At 42.8% G+C, this 27197-nt stretch overlaps 1 protein-coding gene across 3 annotated transcripts in view; it reads left to right on the top strand.

Annotated features, from left to right (window-relative positions):
- Window positions 1-27197, top strand: part of Plce1 (phospholipase C epsilon 1) — a 302775-nt gene that overhangs the window by 259746 nt on the left and 15832 nt on the right. For all 3 annotated transcript variants that reach the window (XM_042263101.2, XM_076563017.1, XM_076563016.1), the window contains exons 20-26: window positions 4587-4716; window positions 8673-8794; window positions 9635-9752; window positions 17023-17154; window positions 18222-18512; window positions 24167-24330; window positions 26025-26286. In XM_042263101.2, the coding sequence (XP_042119035.2) occupies window positions 4587-4716; window positions 8673-8794; window positions 9635-9752; window positions 17023-17154; window positions 18222-18512; window positions 24167-24330; window positions 26025-26286 (1219 nt within the window). The remainder of the gene's footprint in view (window positions 1-4586; window positions 4717-8672; window positions 8795-9634; window positions 9753-17022; window positions 17155-18221; window positions 18513-24166; window positions 24331-26024; window positions 26287-27197) is intronic.

Genomic DNA, 27197 nt, shown 5'->3' on the forward strand with positions numbered 1-27197 from the left:
TGTAATAGTTGGCGTAGTCCTCTTTAGGGACAGCATGTGGGGGTCCAATAGCAACATCCCTGAAAGCCCAGTGTGTCATGGCATGTATTGATCACAGTACTTCCACTCTCACATCATGCAAGAGTTCTGTGCTTAATCCCCAGCCTATACGTATGGGTCCAGGATACTCCAGGAAGTGTCTTCAAATGCTTTTTGCTTAAACATCAAGGCTTTTGAAAATGCACGTATCCCTCATATTTTTTCCTCTCATTTTTAAAAAGATGGTGCTTGTTATAATGGCCCAGTCTGACCTAGAAGTCCAGCCCTCCTACCTCAGAGCCTTGAATGCTGGGATCAGAGGTGCGAGCCTCTCATGCATATCATGTTGGTTTGACTCTTTTTGGAGACAAGTCTTTCTGGATTCCCCTGGCTTACCTTGAATTCACAGCAGTCCCCCTGCCTCAGCTTCTTGCATATTAGAATTGAAGGTATGTGCTCCCAAGCCTACCTGTACATCCCTAAGAACATTAAAAAAATCTTAGCACAAGTTGAAACATTTACAGGACATAATTCCTATTATATTATTTATTTATTTATATCTATATACCTACAGATGTTATAATTAAAATAGACCTCACTGCTGAATCAATCAGCCTTACTTCTAGACTTAATTTCTGTTGAAAAAGTCTGACTTTTTAAAATTCAGATAAGCATCATATTCTCACCCCTATGATGACCATCCTGCTCTTGAATTTTTACTTCAAGATTGACAGAGGTGAGGAAAGAGTGAGGGAAAAGAGGAGGAAGTGACGTCCGTCTTTGTAGGCATTTACCAGGTAGCTACAATGGTGTTCCCGTGTCTCCTTTACTCCCTCAGGACCTTCTCTCAGGCGCTGCACATTCTTGAGTGCCCCTTTTAGTTGACCTCAAGCATCATACAAAGATGGTCGATGGGAGAGAGTTCTGCCTCTCTTTGAACAGGATTAAACAGAGCATGCAAGCCCCCACAACTGAACAGCCCTCATCAAATTACTCTGGAAGGATTTAAAATATTGTTTCCATTGAGCACCCATGGTGTGTGCCTGTAATTCTAGCTACTATGGGAGCTGGTACAGGATGATTACTTCAGCCCAAGAACCGGGGATTAACCTGGGAAACACAGTGAGACCCCTTTCTCTTTTAAGAAGAAAGGTGGTATACCAGCCCAGTGGTTCTTGACCTGTGGGATGAGACCCCTTTGGCAAATTTCTATTTCCAAAAATATTTGCATTAAGATTCATAACAGTAGTAAAATTACAGTTATGAAGTAGCAACGAAAATAATTTTATGGTTGGGGTCAACACAAATTGAAGAACTGTATTAAAGGGTCAAAGGCTTCTCCAGGAGACTGGTATTTGCTTCAGTTCCAAAAGCTGTAAGAACGGTACATGGGCTTTGTAGTGAAGCTTTTTAACTAGATGTTAACATGTGTATGTGTACTCTAACTGGCCTTCCTTAGATGTCTGTGACTGGCCACCCAGCAGGGAATACTGTTTCTTCCAAAACACTGTTCACCAAAACTATTTCCTTTCCTCCTTCTCCTCCTCCTCCTCCTGCTTCTTCTCCTCCTCCTCCTCCTTCTCAATTTGTATTTTATATATTTTACTTTATTGTATACAGGTCCGTTGTAAAAACAAAAAGGGGGAGCACAGGAGTAGGGTAGAAGAAGTAGTTAATATAGAATGCATTACCAAGTACAGCATAACATAGATTATCACAGATGGTATGTGTATAAAAGGAAATCTGAAAGAATGCATACTGATTCAGTGAAAGAGGGAGGGAGGAAGGGAGGGAGAGATGGAGGAAAGGAGAAAGGGAGGGAGGGAGGGAGGGAGGGAGGGAGGGAGGGAGGGCTGGGGGAGGGAGGAAGGGGTGGGAGAGGGAGGAAGGGGTGGGGGAGGGAGGGAGGGAGAGAGAGAGGTACTCGATAGATTGTGAAATGCCGCAGTAGAGATCATGACACCCTTTAGCATGTTTAATGAAGGCTGTGGAGCCCTGTGTTCTGAGTTGTGTTTGGCCAAGCTGCTGCTCCCAGGCTTGCCCTGCCTTTTGTGGCTAAGCTCTCAGTTTTTCCATGCTAGCCACTAACACCCACAAAGCTCCCTAAACCTACTTTAAGAAATCTGAGCCTAGCCAGTGAACATTTAGCATTCTAGGTGGACAGCACTGTAGAATGTTTTATCTAGATGTGGACACAACTTCCACGGAATCTTTCTTATTTGTACATTTTTATTACAAAGATAATACAACCACATTTAAAAAAATAGGGAATATGGGCTGATAGAATGGCTAAGCATGTAAAAGTACATGCTGTCAAGCTTGAAAGCCTGAGTTTACTTCCCTAGACCTATATATTAGAAGGAGAGAACCAACTCCCTACAGATGTCCTTTGAACTCCACACACACTGTGCCATAAATCTGAACACACACACACACACACACACACACACACACACACACACACACACACTGTACAATAAATAAATGTAACTTCTAATTTTGTTAAATGTTTAAAAGTTAAAATCAGTGGCATGGTGGCACACACCTTTAATGCTAACACTCAGGAGGCAGAGGCAGGCAGATCTCTGAGTTTCTCGAGATTTCTTTTGAGTAACTCTGTCTCGAAAAACAAAAAAAAATTAAAAAATACATAAATGGATAGATAGATGGATGGATGGATAGACAGACAGATTAGATAGATAGATAGATAGATAGATAGATAGATAGATAGATAGATAGATAGATAGATAGATAGATAGATAGGGAACCTCAGTAGCTTAGGCAATACCTAATGTATGTCTTTTTCACCCGGAGAAACCACAGAGTTTTCTTATTATCTCACAAATGTTGGTAATACCTCCAAGAATTATGTTCATCCTATATTGAAAAATATCACTTGACCCACTATTATATGTTTTTGACATGTTTCCTAAAGTTTTTTTTAATGATTTATTTTTATCTTTAGTTATTTGTGTACTTGCATACGTGTTTGTGTGTGTGTGTGTGTGTGTGTGTGTGTGAGAGAGAGAGAGAGAGAGAGAGAGAGAGAGAGAGAGAGAGAGAGAGAGAGCTTGTGCACATGACTGTAGGCATAGATACCTGTGGAGACCAGAAACATTAGATCTCCCTGGAGTTGAACTTACTATTTTTAAAAATAATTTCACATTATTTTATGTATATGAGTGGTTGTGACCACCACATGGGTGCCGGGAATCAAAACCAGATCTTTTGCACAAACAAGTATTCTTAACTGCTGAGCCATCTCCCCAGCCCTGGAGCTGAACTTTTACATATGCACTCTTAACCACTGAGCCATCTGTCCAGCCCCAGGTTTCCTAAAATTTCTAAGCCTGTTTTGTTATTTTGATTTATAGTTCAGATAACGTCTGTTGAAAAAAGTGTTTTCTAAACTAGCAACTGTTCTTTTGGTCTGCTTGTCCACAGGGATTCTAGCATTGTTCTCAAGGTCAGAGGACTTTCACTATTATTTTAAGACAGAAAAAAAATTAGTTTCTTAGCTGAGACTTCCTGCTCTAAAGTTGATGGGCTGTTTTACTCAGTCCCTTGGGACTGATGCTAGTTTTCCAAACATCAGTGTTTCTCTTGCAAGACTTTCCAGAAAGCCTAGGAACCCGGACACCACACACAAGTTCCTTGTGGTTGTTTCTAAAAGCTCCCAGGATCTTCAAGGATGTTGATATTCACCTAAAAAGCTATATCTGGAGTGTTTAGGGTCAAAGACTAGGCTGTGGCATCCCCCACAAACTAAGCTCAACCAATGGCTCTCAATGTGCCTATCAGAAGTACGTGTAATGTTGTAAAGTGATAAGATGCGCTCTCAGTGTGGCTCCCCTGGGAGAAAGAACAGATGGATGAACTCAGGGACCCCAAGTCCATCTTCAGCGCACTGGCAGGAGCTCTAGCTTTAAATGGAAGGCAAGAGGTGTGCACTGTTAAACCAGGGCTGGCCAAGGTGTGGTCAAGCTCAGCATTGTCTTGGCACTGGGCCTGTCAGGTGGTCCAAAGAAGTCTTTATTCCTTGAGAGACAATGAGATTTTGGGGAGAGTAGTGCTGATTCAGGGAGCAGCCTCCCATCGTGGATACCTGCCCTCATCTGGGGCTGGGGGTGTATGTGTTCCATGAGGTTCTACTGTTCTGGGAATCCAAGGTGACTTAAGAGGAAAGGTTAAGGACAGTGAGTTATCCCTGTTCCTTAGCCTTGATGGGAGATGAGACAGGTTAGGTAGACACTGCTTGAGTGACTACCATGCCTGTGTGCCAAGGGAAGCAGTTAACCCCAAGTAAAGAAGACAGGCACAAAATGAAATTCAAGATGCTATGCCCGTTTTTGTTATCTGTGGGCCCCAATGAGGAGTCAAAGCCTCAAGCGAGCACCTGTTTTAACACCAACATTTCTATTGCATCCAGATACTTTCTTCCTCTCTCAAATGAACCCACAAGGGCAATCTGCTTTTATAACCCCAAAAAGTGCTAGGTGGTGCTTTTAAAGGGTTAGGTGGAAGCTCAGTAGGTTGCATTGGAGTCTTTAATTATTACTATTTTACAGGCTCATCAGTTAGCATCCATGCAAGCACAGGCTTTCACTGGTGGGAATGCCAACCCCCCACCTGCTAGCAATGAGGAAGAAGAAGATGAAGAGGATGAATACGATTATGATTATGAATCCCTTTCCGACGGTAAGAGAAACAGAGCCTGCTTCTGTGAGCAGGGAAATGCTTAGGTGATTTTTCTTTTCCCCAAAAAGTAAATCTGGAACTCCGTAGATAAGCAAGAGAGATTATTCTAATAATGTCTGGGAGTTTGAGAATCCAGTCACTTAGTGAGGACCAAGGAAGAACAGGGGCTCTGCTAAGCATCACAGCCACACCCCAGGAAGATAAGGATAGCACAGGAAGCAATGCGGGGACGGGGGGGTGGGGGGGTGGGGGGGGTGGTGTCATTCCTAAAATGGACTTGTAGAGGAAGAGGTGGAATAATAGCAAAAAAACTGCATTTTCAGCCTTTGAGTTTCTGAAGTGGGAGAAGCTCTTGGCAGACTTTCCAGAAATCCTCTCTCTCCTGCGACATCCGCAGGGGAGGGACAGCTTCACTGCCCTGAGCTCTCTTCCTCATTGCCATAAAGCAGTCTGGGACCAAGAAGAGGAGCAGCATTTTCCTTCCTCCCTGTTCTCAGATTACTAAACCAACAAGACATTTCCTTCCGGCCCCACCAAAGAGAAAAACATGAGCGATGGCTAATGACACAATTTGTAAAAGTCAAATAAATCATGTTAACTCACGGGTACTGGCGAAGCATTCTTCTCAAGCCAGAATTGCACGTAATTAATCTCATTAGCAGGAGATTACAAAATGTTTTCTCCTGCAACATTACTGACAGTGGGCTTTCACTTTGCTGACCTCTAAAAGGCAACAGTATTCCCATAAGAAAATGCAAAGTTTGTTTTTGTTGTTGTTTTGTTTTGTTTTAATAAGACAGCATCTCTTTTGTTTGGCCCTGACTGGTTTGGAAGTCTTGTTCACTTCCTACAAAGCATTATTGGCTTGAAGGTTTGGCTCAGTGGTAGAGCATTTGCCTCATACATCAAAGGCCCTGTGATCCCTGGCACACACGTGCTGCTTAAGGTAGACTATTTGCTAAATGTGTAGTTGTCCCCACACTAGTAACCATTTACCGTTGATGTAAAGACCACTAAGCCACCTCCACATATCAGCTTCCCATACTCAGGGTTGTTTCCAGTCATGTTTCAGTTCAAAGCCATCATTACTGGTGACAGTCTAGTTGTGTTCCAACTTAAAATATAATACTAAGCAATATCCACTTAATATTTAATCTTCATGATAATTGGTTATTTCATGCCATCAGTTAAAGGCCCACTTATTTGATCTGAAATGCCATGAGGTAATAAAAAGGATACAATTTGAATGGAGTCAAGACAATTTATTATCATCCTAGTCCTAAATAGTCATGAAAATGCAAAAAGTTTTATACTGACACATTTACTCCCATGGAAATGCCCCCATAGCAAAACAAATTGATTCAGAGATTAAATGAAAAAAATATTCCTAAGAAATCAGCCAGTCTGCTGCCTTTAATCCCTGCACTTGGGAGGCAGAAGCAGGCAGATCTCTGTGATTTCAAGGCCAGCCAGATCTACAAAGTGAGTTCCAGAACAGCTGGGGCTACATAGAGAAACATTGTCTAAAAAAATTTTTAAGTCGGGCGGTGGTGGCGCATGCCTTTAATCCCAGCACTCAGGAGGCAGAGCCAGGCGGATCTCTGTGAGTTCGAGGCCAGCCTGGGCTACCAAGTGAGTCCCAGGAAAGGCGCAAAGCTACACAGAGAAACCCTGTCTCAAAAAACAAAAACAAAAAAAAATTTTTTTAAAGAAAAGAAAAAAAGAAAGAAAAGAAATCAGCCAATCCAGATGTTATTTGTTCCTGTAATAAGTTGGTCCACCAAAATATAAATTCTTCTCAATCATTAATTACTCTTGGACATTTTTGTACTTTAGAGAACAGGAATTTGAGCTTTTTAAATTATTGTTCTCAGTATTTATTTATTTATTTGTTTGTTTGTTTGTTTATTTGCAAATAGAAAAACAAACAGAAGACAGAAAGATCTTTCTGGTTTGGTTTTGTGCAGGGGAGTAAAATTTAACTCTGCTCCCCACTGAATTTTTAAATTAGTTGTATGCATTGTTTAAAGCTGGGGTAGAGTATTTGTTAAAAGTGGAAGCCCACCAGACTCTACTCCCATGGTGTGAGACTTTGGACAATGACTTTTCACCACTATGAACAATAAGTCTCTCTGATACACCATGAAAAAGTTCTATCCAGTGTTTGGTGATGCCCCTTCCCCGCACCGCACACACACACACACACACACACACACACACACACACACTTCCAACACAAACATCTGGGATCTATGACAGCTGAAGGCCACTGTCATGGTTATTTCCCATTTCACTTAAAAGATCCCTCTGGCTAGCTGACTTCCAAATAAAATAGGCCTTGAAGTTATGGCATGCCTTGTAAATTTGTCCTATGACAGCTTACATAAGCAACCGTTAAATGCCTTAGCAAGCATATGGTTTTGATGGTGGTTGCAATGCCTCTCTCATTTCTCTGAGTTTAATTAAAGCCATATCAGAAATGTTACAGTCTTCACTAACTAGTAATATGAATAGGCAGCTTATGGCATGGTTAGCTTTAACAATGTTTGCTCTTTTTTTTTTTTTTTTTAGACAGTGTCTCATACAGCCCAGGATGTCCTTAAATGCTCTATGTAGTTGAAGATGACCTTGAACTCCTGATCCTTTTGCATCCACTACCCAGGGACAGGATTGGCTGTGTTTCCTTTGTTGCTAGTCCTTGTATCTATGACAGTCAAACTATTGGGTCTCTGAGGCGCTTCCTGTTTCACTCATCTTGTGATCTAACCTGCTCTTGACTCCACACCTTCATTTGATGGCTCTGGCTCGGTCTTAATTCTCCTCACCTGTATTTTCCTTCTGGTTCTGTCTCTCTGTAGCAGATGTCCTTACTGCTTCCCCTGTTGCTAACAGTCAGGAAGGTAAACACCGTTTGAACCCGGTATTTTAACTGCATGGATGTCCGCATTATGTCTCTACTGTCTTGGGTCTGATTAGCATGGAGTTGTGACACTTCTGTGCGTAGAAATGCAGTGACATTGTTGATCTCTTTGGTAAGCTGCATGGCCCTGATTTGCTATAAGGATATTTTGGTCTAAGCATTTGTGGTCCAGAAAGATAGTAAATTTGGAATGAGATATTAGTTCTCTTGTTTTTCACTTTTAAAGAGTAAAATCATAACATACTTCTTAGACTTCTACACTTGTTCTAGAGACACCAAACATGACAAAAATCTAAGATCCTCTACCATACTTACAAATATTTGCATTCTTGGGACTGGAAAGATGGCTCAGTGGTTAAGCACTGCCTACTCTTCCAAAGGACCCAGGTTCAATTCCCAGCACCCACAAGGCAGCTCACAGCTGTCTGTAACTTAATTCTGTGGAATCTGACACCCTCATACAGATATACATGCAGGCAAAACACCAATGTACTAAAAATAAGTAAATTTTAAAAAAATGTATTTGCAGTCTTAAGATTATAACAAAAAAACAAAAACAAAAACAATCATGAAGATTTTACTTTACAATTAATTTAAATTGGGGAAACTTTGCATCGCGCATAACAATAAGTCTTCTCCCATGAAGATTGGCTTTGACATTTCAAGAAGCAAATAGCCTCATTTCGAGGGAAGGCTGGTTACCTCATGAATGCACCTCCTAGAAGTGCTTCAACCACTTCTTCCCCAGATCTGTGGCCATCAGCCTCTTGACATAGGATACAACCAGCTGTGCACCATGAGCCTTCCGGTTTAGATTATGCCTGTTTGGTACCAAAACTACTGGTAAATGAGACCATGAAACCTAAGCTCCACATATAGCCCAAGTTTTAAAATTGTGCTTCAAGCCATCGTTTTAGTAATGCATAGCCAGGACCTCAGTCTTGCAGATACGTGCAGGTGGCTGGATACCCTCACACAAAGTGCCGAAGGGACGCATTTGGTTCTCTTTCACTGAAGCCTGATAACTCATTTTCAGACAATATTCTGGAAGACAAACCTGAAAACAAATCATGTGTTGACAAGCTTCAGTTTGAGTACAATGAAGAAATCCCCAAAAGGATAAAGAAAGCAGATAACTCTTCTTGCAATAAAGGAAAGGTAGGAGACGGCTCTTTTTTACTTGATTCTTGGTATTCTGTCACTTTCAGCCGGGACTGCCCTCCCCTCCCTTCCTTCCTCGCTCAATGTCCCTCAGATGCCAAAGACCACATGGAGATGTTATGGGACACCTGCCTGTCACTTGTTATTACTTCACCCAGCCAATACCTACTGGAGGTATATGCATGGCAGGCACTGGAGTGGTACAGGGGATGGATGGTTTAGGGGTAGAGACAGACCTGTGAGTCATGTTTGTAGATAAGTAAAAAGCTCGGTGATCTCAATGTGTAATCAGAGAATTGAGGAGGGCGCTCATGAAAGACGCTGTTTAAGAATGAAGTTTTGCCCAAGTCTACAGAAACAGGGCATTCAGACCAAGAGGACAACTTGGCTGTTCAAGAAATTGTAAGAGGTTTTAAAATCATTTACACTGAGAAGATAAAAGGAAAGTAGATTATGACGAGTTAGCAAGACTAACAAAGACCAGAAAGACACATGAGGCACCCAGGCCTCACCCTCAGGTGCCTCACAGCCTATGGACACTGAAAAAAAGAATCTATTCAGACAGCTGCAGTGTCAAAAATTTGAGCCAAAGCTCATAAATCACCAATCCTCTATTAATTCAACAAATGTGTATAGACTACTCTGTGTATAAGATAATGGATTCTGTCCTGAGAGACATGAAGGATGAATTAGACACTCCCCTTTCCCTCAGAAAGGTGAAGAAATGCTGAGTAAGGGGAAGTTAGCAACCTGGGAGAAGTATAGAGAAAGTGCTTTGGGGATCCAGAGCAAGGGGACTCCACCTTCTGGTAAAATGGTGTCATTTTCCCTTGAAAGGTGTATGACATGGAACTGGGAGAGGAGTTTTACCTCCCTCAGAACAAGAAGGAAAGCAGGCAGATTGCACCGGAACTCTCTGACCTCATCATCTACTGCCAGGCAGTAAAGTTTCCGGGTAAGAGTAGTCGATATCATCTCTAATATTAAAAGTTACTAAAGGATAAAAGTGTGCTATTTGTCCAATGGGGTACTGTGAATACTGAAAAATAACTGAATTGTGTGACTGAAATAATTTCCACAGACGATTTCTGACTTTTCATAATAGTTCTCCAAGGGTAGTGGGATTTCCACTTGTATTTTTCAAATGATTTGTTGTTTTTATTTTATGTGCATGGGTGTTTTGTCTATGTGGATATATGTGCATCGTGTGTGTGTGTGTGTGTGTGTGTGTGTGTGTGTGTGTGTGGTGTGTGTGTGTGTGTGTGTGTGTGTGTGTGTGTGTGTGTGTGTGTGTGCCTGGTGCTTTCAGACACCAGAAGAGAGCATTCATTGGACCCCTTAGAACTGCAGTTATGAACAGCTGTGCGCTACCACATGAGTGCTGGGAACTGAACTCGGGTCTTCTACAAGAACAGCACTTGCTCTTCGCTGGTCAGTTCAGGGTACAAGTCTTCCCTCTGTCATTCTCTCACCAGCCACTGTGCTTGGGAGGCATCTACTCTACAGTAAACCAGCACCAGAGGCTTCCAGACTGGCTTCAGTCTGAGATTTCTTCAGAACCTCCAGAAGAAGTGTTACTGTTTCTCACCGAGTTATTTTCCCAAACCTTAACCGCCCCCCACCCCCCCATCCCCCCCACCCCCCACCCCCGTGACCTCAGAGCTGCAGTATTCTGAATGCCTGGTGCTGGGAGGATTGCCACAAATTCAAGGCCTGCCTGGACTACACAATCCCATGCCTGAGCTGTGGAGTTGAGGCTCTGCCCAAACCACTCGATAGGAGTTGTGGGAAGGGAGAAAGTTTTCCCACTTGGCCATTTCTAGAAACACAAAGAACTTATTGTGATGAGCTGCTTCAAAAAAAATGTATTCAGCGGGGCGGTGGTGGCACACTCCTTTAATCCTAGTACTCACGAGGCAAAAGCAGGTCGATCTCTGTGAGTTCCAGGCCATCCTGGTCTAGAGAGCTAGTTCCAGGACAGCTAGAGCTGTTACACAGAGAAATCATTTCTCAAAAAAAAAGTGTATTTAATTCATTTAGCAAATGATAGATCTATGACTCTGAAGCCTGTCTGTCTCCAAAGTCCCTTCCTGAATAACATCTACTCTGCCTTCTCATCAGGGTGTATTATCAACCAAATTATGTGTCCCAAAATGGAGACCAAAAGGTAAAAAAAAAATTAAAAATAAGTGAAAAGGTAGAATCAGCAAAAATAATCTCAAACAAACATAAAAAACAAACTCTTGTGCCCAAGATTTCTGAGGCGGGGAAAGAGCTAGGCCTGGAGGATCTGTCTGAATGTCAGTATTTCGGGCATAGAAAGGTGGCCTGGGCAGAGGAGTCAGAATGGCAACCCTGACCTTTTCAAGATGTGCTGAACTCAGGGCCCGGCAAACATCACTTCTCACATTGCACCTGGCAAAGAGGACAGAGATGTTCAGCGACTATCTTATATAATGTTGGAGATTTAGGTCTGGAGATACTAGTGTCCATCTTACACACCCTATGAAAAAAATCATAGAATTTTCTTAACTTTAAGTTTTCTTCCAGAAACTATAAAATGTTTGGCAGTGGCTACTGCTCATCTGCTAGTAAATCCTGTTGAAGGGGATATGAATGAATGAACATGCAGCAAATATTTCAAAACATACAGGAAGGTAGCATTTGAATTTAATTTTATGTGGTTAGAGAGATGGCTCAGCGATTAAGAGTACTTGCTGCTCTTGCATAGGATCCAGGTTTGGTTCCCCCAACCCACATTAGATGGCTCTCAACCACCTCTAATTCCAGCTCCAGGAGATCTAATGCCTTCTTGTGGCCTCTGTGGGTACCAGGCATTCACATGTCGCACATATACATAAGAAGGCACATATACATACACCTAAAATGTTAAAACTTTAGTTTCACAGGGTATGATTTATGTCACACGAGTAAGTATGCCCCAGTTGTACTTAACACCAGTGATGCTTATTTCATTATAGAGGAGGAAAGTTAACCTGTCAGCATCAGATCAAGTGTGAGGGCTGTACTGTTCAAAATCAACACAAGCCTGTAATGCACAGCCCAGAGAATTGCCACAGGTTCGAAGCCAATGTGATCTAATGTAGTGAATTCCAGGCCAGCCTGAACTGTAGAGGGAGCCCCTGTCTCTCAAAAAAAGAAAATCACTTTTGCTTCATGTTTCATTCTTTATAAGCACAGGTAACACTAGAAATACAGAAACAACTCAACTAGCTTTGTCTTTTCTCAGGATTGAGTAAACTGGGAACACAAATTCTCATGGATATTTCAATTCAGTGGGAAAGATAAAGTTATACCAAATAGAGAATTGTGATAGTGTCCGGGGGGCCATTTGGCCCAACTCCTGACTTGAAGTGCAGGATAAACATATAGTTTTTTGTTTGTTGGTTTGGTTTTTTGTTTTGATTATATAGCTTTGGCTGTCCTCTATGTAGACCAGGCTGGCCTTGAACTCATAGAGATCCACCTGCCTTTGCCTCCTGAGTTTAAACACATGGCTATTGTTCCTGGTATATTGTTTTAAAACACTTACAAAGCACATACTCTTTTTTTTAAGATTTTATTTTTATTTTTATTTAGGTGTGTGTGTGTGTGTGTGTGTGTGTGTGTGTGTGTGTGTGTGTGTGTTGGCACTTGAATGTTCATGTTTCATACATGCCCCAGGAGATATATTGTGGTGATACATTGTGTACCCTAATAAACTTGTCTGAGGATCAGAGGACAGAGCCAACCACTAGATTAGATATAGAGGTCAGGAGGTGGTGGCACACACCCTTAATCCTATCACTTGGGAGGCAGAGATCTGTCTGGATCTCTGTGAGTTCAAGGCCACACTGGAAACAGAGCCAGGCAGTGGTGGCACACACCTTTAATCCCAATACTAGGGAGCACACACACACCTTTAATCCCAGGAAGTGATGTCTGGACAGAGAAAGGTATATAAGGGATGAGGAAACAGGAACTCACCCTCTTTAGGCTGAGGATTTTGTAGAGCTAAGAACTAGTGGCTGGCTGCTCTGTTTCTCTGATCTTTCAGCTTTGACCCTGATATCCGGCTCTGGGATTTTTTTAATTAAAAGACCATCTAAGATTTGAACAACAGAAGAGGGCCTCTATCCTCAGAGCTGGAGTTAGAAGCTATTGTGAGCCACCAGATGTGGGTATTGGGAACTGTCCTCTGCAAGAGCAGCAGGTGCATTTAACCACTGAGCCAACCATCCCTCTGACCTGACACAGCACATACTCCTGATGTGCTGTTTGTTAGCAATTGAAGTTTCTCTACCCTGTCTATAATTTTATAGCCTTTCTCAGAATAATTAAAATTATGTCCTCAGAGTCACTGTTATAATAATGTCTAAAAATTAACTGTTATTATAATTTTCTGATGTACATGAGGAAATTATAAAATGTTTATTTTGTTGCCTTATTGGTTTTGTGTTTGATAAATTAATAAGCTGCCTTAGCAGTTTCAGTGAATCTCATTTTTCAGACTTATCTAATCTGGTCCCAGGAGCACAGGCCTATAGTCCAGCTGCTTCAGAGGCTGAGGCAGGATTGTGAATTGGAAGCTTGTCTACAGAATGATTTCAAGGCCATGCTAGGCAGCTAAAAATGACCCTTTCTCAAACTTCAAAACAAAAGTGGGGGTTATTGGCTCAGTAAACTTTCTGGGCATTTGTAAAGACTCAAGATTCAATTCCCTGTAATAAAGATTAAAACACACACACATAAACAAAATACCCAAAACCTTCAAAGTGCAGCCCAAGCCCCGCTAAGAGTAAAATAACCTAGCAAGGCAGTGGTGGTACACACCTTTAATCCCAGTACTCAGGAAGCAGAAGCAGGTAGATCTCTGTAAGTTCCAGGCTACCCTGGTCTACAAAGCAAGTTCCAGGTCAGCCAGAACTGTTACACAGAGAAAACCTGTCTCAAAAAAAAAGGTAAAATAACTTTTGTACAGTTGTGAACCAAGTTATTGGCCTAGGAAGAAGCAGAACTTGGGTGTCTCAATTCCCAGGACTGTGTTCTTTCTTAGGATGAAGGAAATAACTGAGGCTCTTTATGTTTATTTTTGCTATAGAATTTGTTTCTCAGTTACATTTAATCCTTACATCTCTATGGCTTTTCCTTCTCCAAAAATGTGTGTGTGTGTGTGTGTGTGTGTGTGTGTGTGTGTGTGTGTGTGTGTGTGTCTGTGTCTGTGTGTCTGTGTCTGTGTGTCTGTGTGTGTATTGATCCCTTCTTGGGATGTGGAGTCCCTCCCATTTAAAAACATCATTATGTGTGTGGGGATTTTGCCTGCATATATGTCTGTATACAGTGCCCCACTTCTAGTTTCCAAGGGCACTGTCTGCCCATGGTACACAGACATACATGCAGGCAAAATACTCATAAATAATTTTTTCGAATGGACTCCACATCCCAAGAAGAAGAAACCAGTCTCCTCTCTCTCTCTCTCTCTCTCTCTCTCTCTCTCTCTCTCTCTCTCTCTCTCTCTCTCTAAAGAAATATTAGGTGACAAAGTCATTAGGCATGATTTATCATGACTCTTATCTGTGACTTTGGCCAACACCAATCCCCTCTCTGAGCCTCAGTTTTCTGAATCCATCTCCTGTGCATCCCCACCCCCTTTCATTGAAAATAGATTCTTTTCTCATCGATATATCTTTATTACAGTTTCTCCTCCCTCCAATCCTCCCAGTTCAACACACACACACACACACACACACACACACACACACACACACACACACACACACACACTTCAATCCGGATCCATTCCCTTTCTGTCTCTCATTAAAAAAAGAACAGGCTTCTAAGAGATAGCAACAGAACAACATAATAAAATATAATAAGATAAAACAAAAACCATCATAAAGAGGGACCAGGAAAACCAACACAAGGAAAAGAGCCTAAGAAAGCATAAGAATCAGAGTCACGCGCCGGGCGTTGGTGGCGCACGCCTTTAATCCCAGCACTCGGGAGGCAGAGGCAGGCGGATCTCTGTGAGTTCGAGGCCAGCCTGGGCTACCAAGTGAGCTCCAGGAAAGGCGCAAAGCTACACAGAGAAACCCTGTCTCGAAAAACCAAAAAAAAAAAAAAAAAAAAAAAAAAAAAAAAAAAAAAGAATCAGAGTCACACTTGTTCACACACTCAGGAATCCTGTAAAAACATTAAACTGAAAGCCACAGTATATACGCAGAGGACCTGTTGCAGACCTGTGCAAGCCCTGTGCTTGTTGCTTCAGTCTCTGTCTGTTCATATGACCCTTTGCTCAGTTGATTTAAAGGGCCTTGTTCTCCTGGTGTCCTCCATCCCCTTGGGCTCTTACACTCTGTCTCATCTTCCACAGTGTTTCAAAGTCAGTCTCTCTCTCTCTCTCTCTCTCTCTCTCTCTCTCTCTCTCTCTCTCTCTCTCTCTCTCTTTCTCTCTCTCCCCTCTCTCTCTCTCTCTCCCTCCATGATGTCTGGCTGTGGCCCTCTGTATTTGTTCCCATCTGCTGCAGGAAGAGGCCTCTCTGACAATGGCTGAATAAGGCATGGATCTATGAGTGTAGCAGAATATCATTAGAGGTCATTCCATTACTGCTTTTTTAAGGCAATATTATTTGGTTTTACCCTTTGTCTCTGGGCTATCTGGTCGCTGGTTCCTCGTCACCCCAGCAGTGTCAGATAGGATCGTCTATACTTCTAAACACTTCTCTGTCCTTTCTCTGCTGGTGTTCTTAGAAGACCTCCAAACTGCTGCAGCATAAGAAGTCACTCTCCAGAGGTTTAGCTGTGGGCAGTAGGGATGATTTTAAGTCAGCTGCTTCCCTGGGGCCTTTAAGTCACTCTTCTTATACTAGAGTTGGGTCTATGTGGTGTGCATTCATTTTCTCATTCAGCAAATGCATACTGAGTTCCTGCTGTGCACCAGGCACCATGCCTGGCATAAAGAATGCAGGGGGTGATTGGACCAGGAGTGAGAAAGAAAAGCCATAAAACATCATCATCATACCTTTCCCATTGAACCCTCAGACTAATCCTACGAGTAAGTTCCTATAATCACACCCATTTCTTAGATAAGGAAAAACAGGTTTAGTCCAAAGATCATGCCAGAAGGATTTTTAAAATTATTTTTCCATTTTCTGAGATTATATCATTTCTTCCTTTGCTTTTCTCCCTCCAAACCATCCTATATACCCCTCCCCTTCTCTCTTTCAAACTCATGGCCCATTTTTTTCATTAATTGTTGATGTGTGTGTGTGTGTGTACATATGTGTGTATATGCATGCATGCATGTACATATGTTCCTAAATACACAATACAACCTGCTCATTCTGTATAGTGTTAGTTGTATGTATTTTTTTTTTTTTTTGGCTGACTACCGTAGTATTAGACAACCAATTGGTGTGCTCATCCCTGGGGATGATTACTTCTCCCTCTTCCAGCATCCTTAAGTGGCCATTACAGAAAACCACAACCAATCAGAAGGCAGAATTGTGGAGCCCAGGCCCAGAGGATGCATCTACATAACAACTCCTGCACCCGAGGCTTAGGCATCACTGTGGAAGAGGGGCAGACAGGTTGGAAGAGCCAGAGGATCCAAGGGATTATGAGGTTACTAGGAGGTCTTGTCTCCTAGGAACGTCGGAAGCTACACCCATAAAGTCTCACCAACATGACTGCCTAATCATGAGCTGAACAAAGACAGCAAGAATAAGCATGCTAATATGAGTGGATGAAAGCCCACAAGGCCTCAACAAAGAATACCAGAAGGCTTATAATGTTGACAATATTGTACCCAGCTCATAATCATTCTTTCATCTCCCCAAGTTGAGTTGTTAGCCTCAAGGAATTAAATATTAACTGTAGCATATTCTGTACATGAAATTTTAAAACTCTTTCAGGCACACAGTTCATTAGGAATGTGTGTGTGTGTGTGTGTGTGTGTGTGTGTGTGTGTGTGTGTGTGTGTGTGGTTGTAATTGGGGATTATTCTTTAATAACCATGCCATGTCTGTTGCATCTGTCTAGAGATTGAATAAACTCTGCTATAATTGCCTACAATACTATTATCAACCATGTTAACTGTAATGGGCCTTCTGTGCTGTGTAACAAGGGAAAAATAGGACTTCAATATAAACATTAATGAGGATGGAAAATGGTGAGCTCTCTTGCCTGTGGCTTTTGGCTTATTTATTTTCTTTTTATGAGAACAGGCCTGTCAACTCTAAATTCATCTGGCTCTAGCAGAGGGAAAGAAAGGAAAAGCAGGAAGTCCATTTTTGGCAACAATCCTGGCAGAATGAGCCCAGGGGAGACAGCATCGTTTAACAGGACATCTGGAAAAAGTAAAATCACCTTCCCTCAGTGTCTTCTCTTGGTCCTGCATGCTGGATGGCTCAGATATCTGCTGTCTAACCACTTCCCTTGAATTTTGAAATTCACTTTTATTTTCATAGATGTTTACACTGTCCAAGTACAACATAAATATCTTTTGATTGTTAATTTATTCTTTTAACTCACTAAAAATAGCATTTTTACTGAAGATAGTCTCACATTGTTTGCCTCAAAAGTGAAATTGGAAGCACCTTCCACCGTTCAAACAGTTCCTGGAACTGTGCCTTTTATCCGCAAGATACATCATTTTATTTCTAATTATTTTTTATTGTAAAAGTAATAAATCCCCCCTAGTTAAAAGTCCAGCTGATACATGAGATGATTAAAATTCCTTTCCATGATCAGTGTCGTGATGCTGTTTCTCAGAGTTGACCACTGAGAGGTTCACTGTAATTTGTTCAAGAAAAATTGTTTTAAAGAAAATCCAAATGGGATGTAATCAAACATAGTTGCTTAACTTCTTAGGTGCTCTCAGATGTCACACACCAGGCTGCACATTTTTCTGTGCCTGTGTGGTACTCCTTTATATGGATACTTATTTAACTATGTCATCGATAGAATATTTGGTTTGCTTAGGAGCTTTGTTTTCTTGTGAGTTTCATACAGTTACATACAGATGTTGTATTTGTAAAGATTACCCACAGAACAATGATGTACTGAGGCAAAAGGACTTCTGGATGTCTAATTTAAATTGACATTACCATCTTCATGTTATTCCTTGTTTTATTTATTTATTTACTTGCTATTTACTTATTGGTGCTGGCAATTGAACCCAGATCCTTGTGCATGCTAGATGTGTGCCCTAACACTGAGCCATACCTCATCTTGCTACCCTCATTTTAAAACTCAATAGCCACCATGTTTTAAGGTAGCGAACCAACTCACAAGTAAAATTCGAGATATTTTCTGCTTGTTTCCTTGCTACAACTGTGTATTTGGTGTGCTGTTGAGCGTAGTCTTTCTAAAATGTTTGAAGTTTTGACATTAATCAGAGGCTGGTCTTTTGGGGGGAGTCTAGGTTCCTATGAAGGAATTCGACAAACCTGGGAGGAATCGTCTTCTCCACTCAGCCCAAGCACATCCCTCAGCGCTATCATTAGAACTCCCAAATGCTATCATATCTCGTCACTGAATGAAAATGCCGCCAAACGTCTGTGTCGCAGGTATTCTCAGAAACTGATCCAGCACACCGCTTGTCAGCTGCTGAGGACCTACCCTGCCGCAACCCGAATCGACTCATCCAATCCCAACCCCCTCATGTTCTGGCTCCACGGGATACAGCTTGTAGCCCTCAACTACCAGACGGATGGTAAGGGGCCTGCGTCCTCACCTCTCTCTGCATCTTCTCGTGTTCAGTAAATATAGTTCCATGTAAACATTTGTTTTTTCAAGGTTAAAAAAAAAAGTCCAGACTGGGACACACATATGTGTGTGTGGGGGGGGGGGGGAGGAACACAAAAGATGAGAAAGCAGAAAGCTGATAGGAATTGTGCTCCTGATGTTTTAGAGTTGATCTGATAGAGAAGTGGGTGATGATTCCTTTAAATAGCATTTTTTAAGCACAAACTGTTCTTGATGGACCTATCTATATTCAACTGAATTTAAAACTCTACGAGGGTAGGAATTTCCTACCATCATTTAATTAACCCCTTGTTCCTGTAGGTCAGAAAGTAGTGGCCTGTGATTAGGGTGTTGCATACCTCTCTTGAATTACATGCCACACTTCAGAAGCCGAGAGAAGAGGCTGACAAGTCCAAGGCTGGCTTGGGCTACATAGAGAGCTGGTCTCAGAGAAAAATGCAGTAGCATTACTTCAAACACTGTCCAGATGCTTTGTTTGCTCAAGGTTCCAGAGTGCCTTGTAGTGATAAGTCCAGGTTCTCCTGGAGGTCGGGGACTAAGACATTTTGTTTCCATGTGGTGATTGAAAAAAAAAATGAGTGATATTTCCTAGAAACTCATGAAAAATCTAGTCTTTCCTTTGAACAGCAGAGGTGCCAGCAGCCCCACTGTTCATCTCCCATGAACCGAATCTGAACCTGTGCTGAACCATAAACCACAGAGGGGCCCTGCCTCCAGCTGAGATCAGACCACAGTTGATCTTAACTCTGGCATAGCGAGGTGCCTGGCTCTGGTGTCAGCTGCAGCTGCCGCTAAAAACGTCTACTTGTCGATCTTTGCCACGCTTTGTTTCGCCCTCATCATTTTACTGTTTTCAGTTGAGCGTACCTACGACGGCGTAGGTAGAGAAGCAACTCGAAGAGCTCCTAGCACAGGAAAAGCACGGCACAAATGTTAACTCTCCCCAGGAGTATTTGATAAGCTGTAAAAAGAGTGTGACTGGACTCACAAATGGAAATAATGGCGAAATACTTTCAGAGCTGTGAAAGTTTTCTTTCCCATTTCATTTCAATCTCTCACAAGTGGCCTGTGGCTTCACCTCCTTGGCTCTGTCTGTAGCCCTGTGTCCAAGGCTTCCTGGGCTGTTATGCTACTTAAGTTTCTAAGTGCACTGAAATAACTAGCAGAAGGGTTTCCTCAAGGAAATGTGCAGATACTTGGCTTGGGATGTGCCCTGTTCCTGAAGAGCCAGGACTGGTACAGACACGCTGGCTCCAGTGATGGCAAAGGGCACCCTAGCTACAGGGAATAGAAGAAGCTGCCACTCCTGAGCCCATACCACAGTCCACAACAGCAGCTGAACCTCAGAGTGCCTTCCACTCACCTCTGCCCAAATCAAGTCTCCCCAAATCAAGCAGGAAGTGCCTGTTGGAGCTGCCCCACTCAAGGGAAGCCGATGACTATTGTGTGGTCCATCTGCAAGGTTCTCTGCATAGCCTTGCAACCCAGAAAGAGTACTGTCATCTAATCTCAGTTTGGTTCACTGAGCCTTAAACATGTACCTGAACCTACGGTCTGGATTTTTTTTTTTTTTTTGGTCCAGATCTGTTACTTTTCACATTGACATATTAGTTAATTCCCACTATGACAAAAATACTTGACAAGAAGCAACTTAAAGAAAAAAAGGTTTGGGGTTTCCCAGCACCCACATGGCAGCTCACACCTGTCTAGAATTCCAGTTCCAGGGCATCTGACTCCCTTACATGTTGTACAAATACCAGCATACATAAAATAAAAATAAATAAATCATAAAAAGAAAGAGAGAAAGAAGGAAAGAAAGGTCTCTTAGTTAGGATTTCTCTTGCTGTGAAGAGACACCATGACCATGGCAACTCTTATAAAGGAAAACATTTAACTGAGGTGGCAGCTCACAGTTTCAGAGGTTCAGTCCATCATCATCATGGCGGAGAGCGTGGCGGCTAGGAGTATGGTTGTAAGTGTGTAGGCAGACACGGTGCTGGAGAAGGAGCTGAGATTCCTACATCTTGACCCACAGGCAACAGGAAGTGGTCTGAACTAGGCATAGCTTGAACATATATGAGACCTCAAAGCCCGCCCCCACAGTGACACACTTCCTCCAACAAGGCCACACCTACTCCAACAAGGCCACACCTCCCAATAGTGCCACTCCCTATGAGCTTATGGGGATAATTACATTCAAACTACCACAAAAGTCTTATTCTGGCTTACAGTTTGAGAGGATACATTTAATCATATCAGGGAAGGCATGGCGGGAGAATCAGAGGCCAGCTAGTCACAGTGCATCTACAGTCAGTAAGTAGAAAAGGGACAAGAAATGGAGCCAGGCTGTAAAACCTCAAGGCATACCCCTATTGACCAACTTTTCCAGCAAAGCTCTACCTTCTAAAGGTTCCACAGCCTTCCCAAATGGTGGCCACTAGCTGAGGAGCCAGTGTTTAAACTTACGAGCCTCTGGGGGAACACTTCACATTCAAATCTTAACAAGACATCTTCCGGGTACTTCTCTGTGACTTGAGAATCCAAACAGACAGACGGGCAATCAGTATCAGAATAACCATTTCTCAGTTGTTCAAAATAATTCCTAGTGAAGAAGCACTTGATTTTCCAAGACCCTTCCTGTGCCCGGTCAGCCTCTTATATCACAGGGCTCATTTACTTTGTCATTTTATCGATGTCAGGGGAGCTTGGTGCCTTCCTGGGGTGTCTATGAAACTAGGGCCCTCTATTCTCAAGCTTCCTGCCAGCCTGACAACCCCAAGAAGGTCAGAAGTGATCAGCCAGTCCATGCTCAATAAGAGCGACCATTGAGCCTACGAACCTAAAGCTAGTGTGCACAGCTGTGGTTGCCATTGGCAACAGTCCACACTAGTTCTTTTCTCTGAAAAACTAGCCAGAATGAATCCTGCTCCATATACAGAACCCACAAGAACGTAAGCATTGCAACCCCAGTCAGAAGAAAAGATTCTTTCTAAAAAGCATTTATTATGCTTTATTGGATTAGAGTTCCAGTTTTCATAGTGATTTTTCAAAATCCCTAATACAAGGGTAACTATTATGAGTGTGGTATCTGCCTACCACAGTGTTTCTAAGAATAAGAGACCATGCAGGCAGGGGTATGTCTGATTTACCCTCATATGCATCGATTCAGATGGGCCAAGCAGGATGTACTGGTTCATGTGCTTTCTTTCATTTGGTTATCAACAGGGGTTTCCAAAGTGCAGATGACCACTAGGCCTCCCCTCGGAGACAGGGAGAGGACTAGATTTGAGCCCCTCTTTATTTCAAACTGAGCAGCTTCACAGAAGTCTGTTCCACATCCTGGAGTACCAAATGGGATCTTAGCTAAGCAAAGGTGCTGGAGAGTTTTTCAAAGCTGAGGAGGGCACACTTAGACCCAGACAGGCAGCACTCTGGGGCAGAAGCAGGCCAGTCTCTGGGAGTCTGAGGCCAGCATGGTCCCCACAGTGGGGCCCAGTCTTAAAAAAAAAAAAATTAAAAAGCTGTTAGAGTCAGGCAGTGGTAGCACACACCTTTAATCCCAGCACTCGGGAGGAAGAGGCAGACGGATCTCTGTGAGTTCGAGGCCAGCCTGGGCTACAGAGTGAGATCCAGGACAGCCAAGACTGTTACACAAAGAAACCTTGTCTTGGAAAATTAAAAAAAAAAAAAAAAAAAAAAAAAGGATAGGCACAGTGCTAAGGAGGTCTGACTCCAAATGAAGATAGCATCCTAAGTGTGAGTCACCATTACTGTTGTTAAGAATGCTAATTGGTTATTCTTTATCTGCTTAAGACTAGAAGTGTTTGGACTTTTTTTGTTTTGTTTGTTTGTTTGTTTTTTGGGTTTTGGGTTCCCCCACCTTGGATTTTTTAAAATATGTGCAGTAAGAGACTGTTTTGACTGCAACCCATCATGCGGTCAGACAGGGATTTTTACACTGTGGTGTCATATCAGTGCTCATAAAGTTGTGTCCGATTTTGGATTTGAAGATTAGGGATGCTGTGTTTTCAAATTGGGGTAAATGTCCATTTCATATTTAAGCACCACCAAGTGGGCTCGTTTGCTTCACTCTCTCCGCCATCCTAGCTGTGCCTGGCTCATGGTCACAGAATGGCCAGGGAAGGGACCGCGCAGCCTGTTTAAGCCAGTCACATCAGCACAGGAAGGAACCTGACAAATGGGTGCTATGCACTAATTCAACAGAGGAGACCAAGGCCCGAGGAGCTTGATGTGCCTAATACATCTTCTCCAGGAATTCCTGCACATACGCTTGGCCAACCTCAGATACGTGGAAAACTTTTATACACAAGATGCGAGAGCAAGGGCCAAGTCTTTGTTGTTTCGAGGCACTTAGTTCGCTTCCCCTTGATGTTGGTTCACGGAGCAAAGTTCACACAGCACATGGAAGGAATCCACCAGAGGGGACATTTGTCAGGTGTGTCTCGTAAACCTTTTGCTCATTTGGGCAACGTTTATACAGACGGAGCCATCAGATGATCATGTGAGTGTGGAAGAGTCCAGAAACTGTGCGGTCATTCATCAAAAACTGTGCCAAATAAAATTTGGCGACGAAACACTCAAAGCCTTTGTGACGGTTCCGAAAGTTTATGATTGAGGAGGCTGTGGACATGATGTGAATCATATGTGATGGCTTTTTTCATATTTAACTATAAAAAGAGGTAAAAAAAAAATTAATTATGGGCTGAAATTAAGATTTCAAGGAAATGCTGTTTTTCTTGTTGTTTTTCTTTCTTGTATCATTAAGATTTTATCTTACCTTTGAAATATCGAGAATTGGCCATAAAATGGTCTGCATGGTTTGGTATTTATGGATGAAAAAAATGGAATGATTCTTTCCCAAAGTAATGATTTTGTTCCAAACTTCAGTGTAAAATAAGGTATTTACACAAGGTTTCTGATGGATGTGATGACATTTTCCTTGCAAAATAAGTTTTTAAGGGACAAAACCTAGCTTGGAGTTAGAATGTGGGGCATTTCCATAGACTATAAGGGTGGTGTTTATTATTGTTATTATTATTATTACCTCTGATACCTGCTGTACCTCTGTATCTTCGAGCCTCCCTACACAACCTGGCACATAGTTAGCATTCATCAGTCTGTGGAGTATGTCTCAGGGTTTCTACTGCTAAAAAATACCATGACCAAAAGCAGCTAGGGGAGGAAAGGGCTTATTTCAGTTTACAACTCTCAGGCCATGCTCCTTCACCTAGGGAAGTCAGGACAGGAACTCAAGGCAAGAACTGAAGCAGAGGCAATAGAGGAACACTGCTTACTGGCTTGCTTTCCAAGGCTTGCTCAGCCAGCTTTCTTGCAGCTCAGGACCACCTGCCTAGGAGTCGCATGACCCACAGTGGACTGGGCCCTCCCACATCAGACATAAGAAAGTGCCCTACAGAGTTGCCTACAGGCTAATCTGATGGAGACATTTTCTCAGTTGAGGTTCCTCTTCCCAAATAACTCTAGCTTGTGTCAAGTTGGCAAAAACTAGCCAGCACATACATGGCTGATTGTCTCTTCTTCATGAAGTTCTGTGTAATTTTGGCTTTCTTTGTTCTACAGATCTTCCTTTACATTTAAATGCTGCAATGTTTGAGGCAAATGGTGGCTGTGGTTATGTTTTGAAGCCCCCTGTCCTGTGGGATAAAAGCTGCCCCATGTATCAGAAGTTCTCTCCGCTGGAAAGGGACCTAGACAATATGGACCCTGCCATCTATTCTTTAACTGTGAGTATGCCCCTGTTGTTAGGGGGATGTAGCATTTAAGCCTCCAGGAATAAATATGAACTGGTCTGGAATCCAGGGCACTACAAAGCTGTCGTGTTTCAGATCATGCTGGTCCCACAGTAATTTGTTTCTCAGAAAGCAGTGACTGAGGTTAGGCATGCTGTCACTCAGTCTGTGTTTCTGAGCTGAGCAAGTGGAGTTATAAGATTTCTGCTTTATCTCACAAATGGTCATTTTTGTCTTCTGGGGTACACAGAATCATAACTGGGTGTCCCTGTAAACGATGAGCTCTTTCCTAGATCAGACAGACTGGCATCGGTGTATACACACCCGGAGGGCATATTACCTTCATCTAGTCTAACCCTGGGCTCCTATTACTTAAATCATCACTGAGTTATTGGCAAAACTCTACAGATTGCTGCCTTCAAATAGAGAACTGCAGGCCATTAGTCACCTCTACTTCCTCATTAATTTGCTCCCTCTTAGCCAACAGAGAAAAAAAATAAGGGCAGGAGAGGAGAGAGGGGGGGCAGGGGAGAGGGAAGGAGGGGGGGAGGGAGGGAGGGAGGGAGGGAGAGAGGGAGGAAGGGAGGGAGGGGGAGACTGGAGTCATTTCTTCTCTCCATCTTTAAATCTCATTTTTCTCTTTCCAAAGGAAGTGTCCTCACGACACTTCAAATCCCTGTGATAACTCTGTTCACATGTTCTCTCATCACCCAAATTGCTCTGCCTCTCGCCCTAAGCTGGGAGAACTATTGTACCTTTTGTATTAGACCATTTTAGTAGCAGTAGGGTGTGGATTTATCTTTTTTACAGAAGGCTACTACAGTAGGTGACAAGGAAAGCCAGGACAATGGCTCACTGAGGTGCCTATTAACGTCAAAGCAGACGGAGGCCGCTGTCTGCCAGCCTCTCTCAACAGCCTGTACCTGTCACAGAGACGTCCTGGCTAGCATACCCTGCGGCCTGTCCTAAACTCTCCAGCCCAGCCTCTCTGACTCCTGTCTAGCCTAGCCATTTTGGCTACTTGGTCTTTTGACCCTTTTTGCCTCTTGGCTGCCGCTCTGGGTTCCCATGCTCCTGGCCTCTTGGCTTCTGGCTTTCCCCTCTCCCTGCCCCTCTCCTCACATGGCCGGCTCAGTCTGCACCAGTCTCCAGGCCTCTGCCTATGCTCTAGCTCAAATCTACAATAAACCTCCCCCACCATACCTAGGAGCAGTATATCCCCATTTCATCTTCTTTTCATTCAGCTGTGAGTTAATTTCTGTCAACAATATCCCATGGCTTGCTCCGAATCTATTGAAGAAGATTTTGTAGTTGTAAAATATATTCCTGCAGCATTTAAAATGGAAAATAAATGGCAAACTCCTGTTTACAGGAACATGATGTCTTCTTTTCTCTTGACATCTGTAAGACATGCTGTTTCATTTCAGTGCTTCTTTTTTTTTTTATCATATTTCAAATTCTGTCCATTGAGAGGTTCAGTCTAAGTGAATGTTATACGCACAATAGGATTTTCAAGTGTTCTAGCCACGTGACTACCTGATTACAGTCACTTGTGTCTGTTTAAGGGTTTTATTAATCATTCACCATATCCATTGCAGCATTCTCTGTGGACAGAAGCCGAGAGAACTGGTGGTTCCTTTGCTTCTCTTTCGTCTTGTGTGACCTCGATCCTTCATCTTCCCCTTTAGATCATCTCTGGCCAGAATGTGTGCCCCAGTAACAGCACCGGAAGTCCATGCATTGAGGTTGACGTCTTGGGCATGCCCCTGGACAGCTGCCACTTCCGCACAAAGCCCATCCATCGAAACACTCTGAACCCAATGTGGAACGAACAGTTTCTCTTCCGGGTTCACTTTGAAGATCTTGTATTTCTTCGCTTTGCAGTCGTGGAAAACAACAGTTCGGCAATAACGGCTCAGAGAATCATTCCACTCAAAGCTTTAAAACGAGGTAGGATAAAATTTCCAAACAGCATCTGCAGTGCCGAGGGCATTTTAAAGCAGAGCCTGAAGTAAGGAAATAAAACCAAAGAGGGGACCCGGGAGGTGGTGGCGCATGCCTTTAATCCCAGCACTCAGAAGGCAGAGACAGAGAGATCTCTGTAGTTCGAGGCTAGCCTGGTCTACAGAGTGAGTTCAGACAGCCAGGGCTACACAGAGAAACCCTGTCTTGAAAAAAACCAAAAAAGACCCAAAGCAAAACAAAACAAAACAAAAACAAACAAACAAACAAACAAAACACCCAACAACAATAAAGGGAGAGCTGGGGGGCCATAGTAGCACACTGAGGCATAGCTGGGGTGAAGCCTAGCAGTACTGGGAGGGTAGGTGTTAGATTGTTAGATAAAAGGCGAAGGCCAGCACCGTGGGATTGTGGGTTGGCTTTGGTGTGGTCCTCAGGAATGTTGGCTCTTTGTGTTGCCTCACAAATTCTGATGTGTATAAGATTCTCCTGGAGCTCTTGGTAATAAAATATAAACTCTGATGCAGTAGGGCTGGAGTGCAGGCTGAGATTCTGCCTTTGAAGTGCTTCAGGAAAGCTGACTGCTGGTCCATTCTGAGTATCAAGATGCACATATGTGTTCCCCAGAGTTATACTCAACCTAACATCCTCTGGGTTCCTCAAACAAGTTATGCTTTCCCACTTTCTGTGTGCTTCCTATTCTTTTCCTATGCAAGCAGCCCCCTGGTCACTGGATGTGTTTGGTAGAGTGTCCAGGACAATATACTAAAACCAAATTTATTTCCTCACAGTCTTGAAGGCTAGAGAGCCCAAATCAAGATGTCATAAGGCTTGATCTCTTCTAAGACCTCTCTCCTTGCTTTTGAGAAAGTATAGTCACATAATATTTGTTTGTTTAT

The sequence above is a fragment of the Peromyscus maniculatus genome, chromosome 1 (assembly GCF_049852395.1).
Source record: "Peromyscus maniculatus bairdii isolate BWxNUB_F1_BW_parent chromosome 1, HU_Pman_BW_mat_3.1, whole genome shotgun sequence".
NCBI classification, from domain to species: domain Eukaryota; kingdom Metazoa; phylum Chordata; class Mammalia; order Rodentia; family Cricetidae; genus Peromyscus; species Peromyscus maniculatus.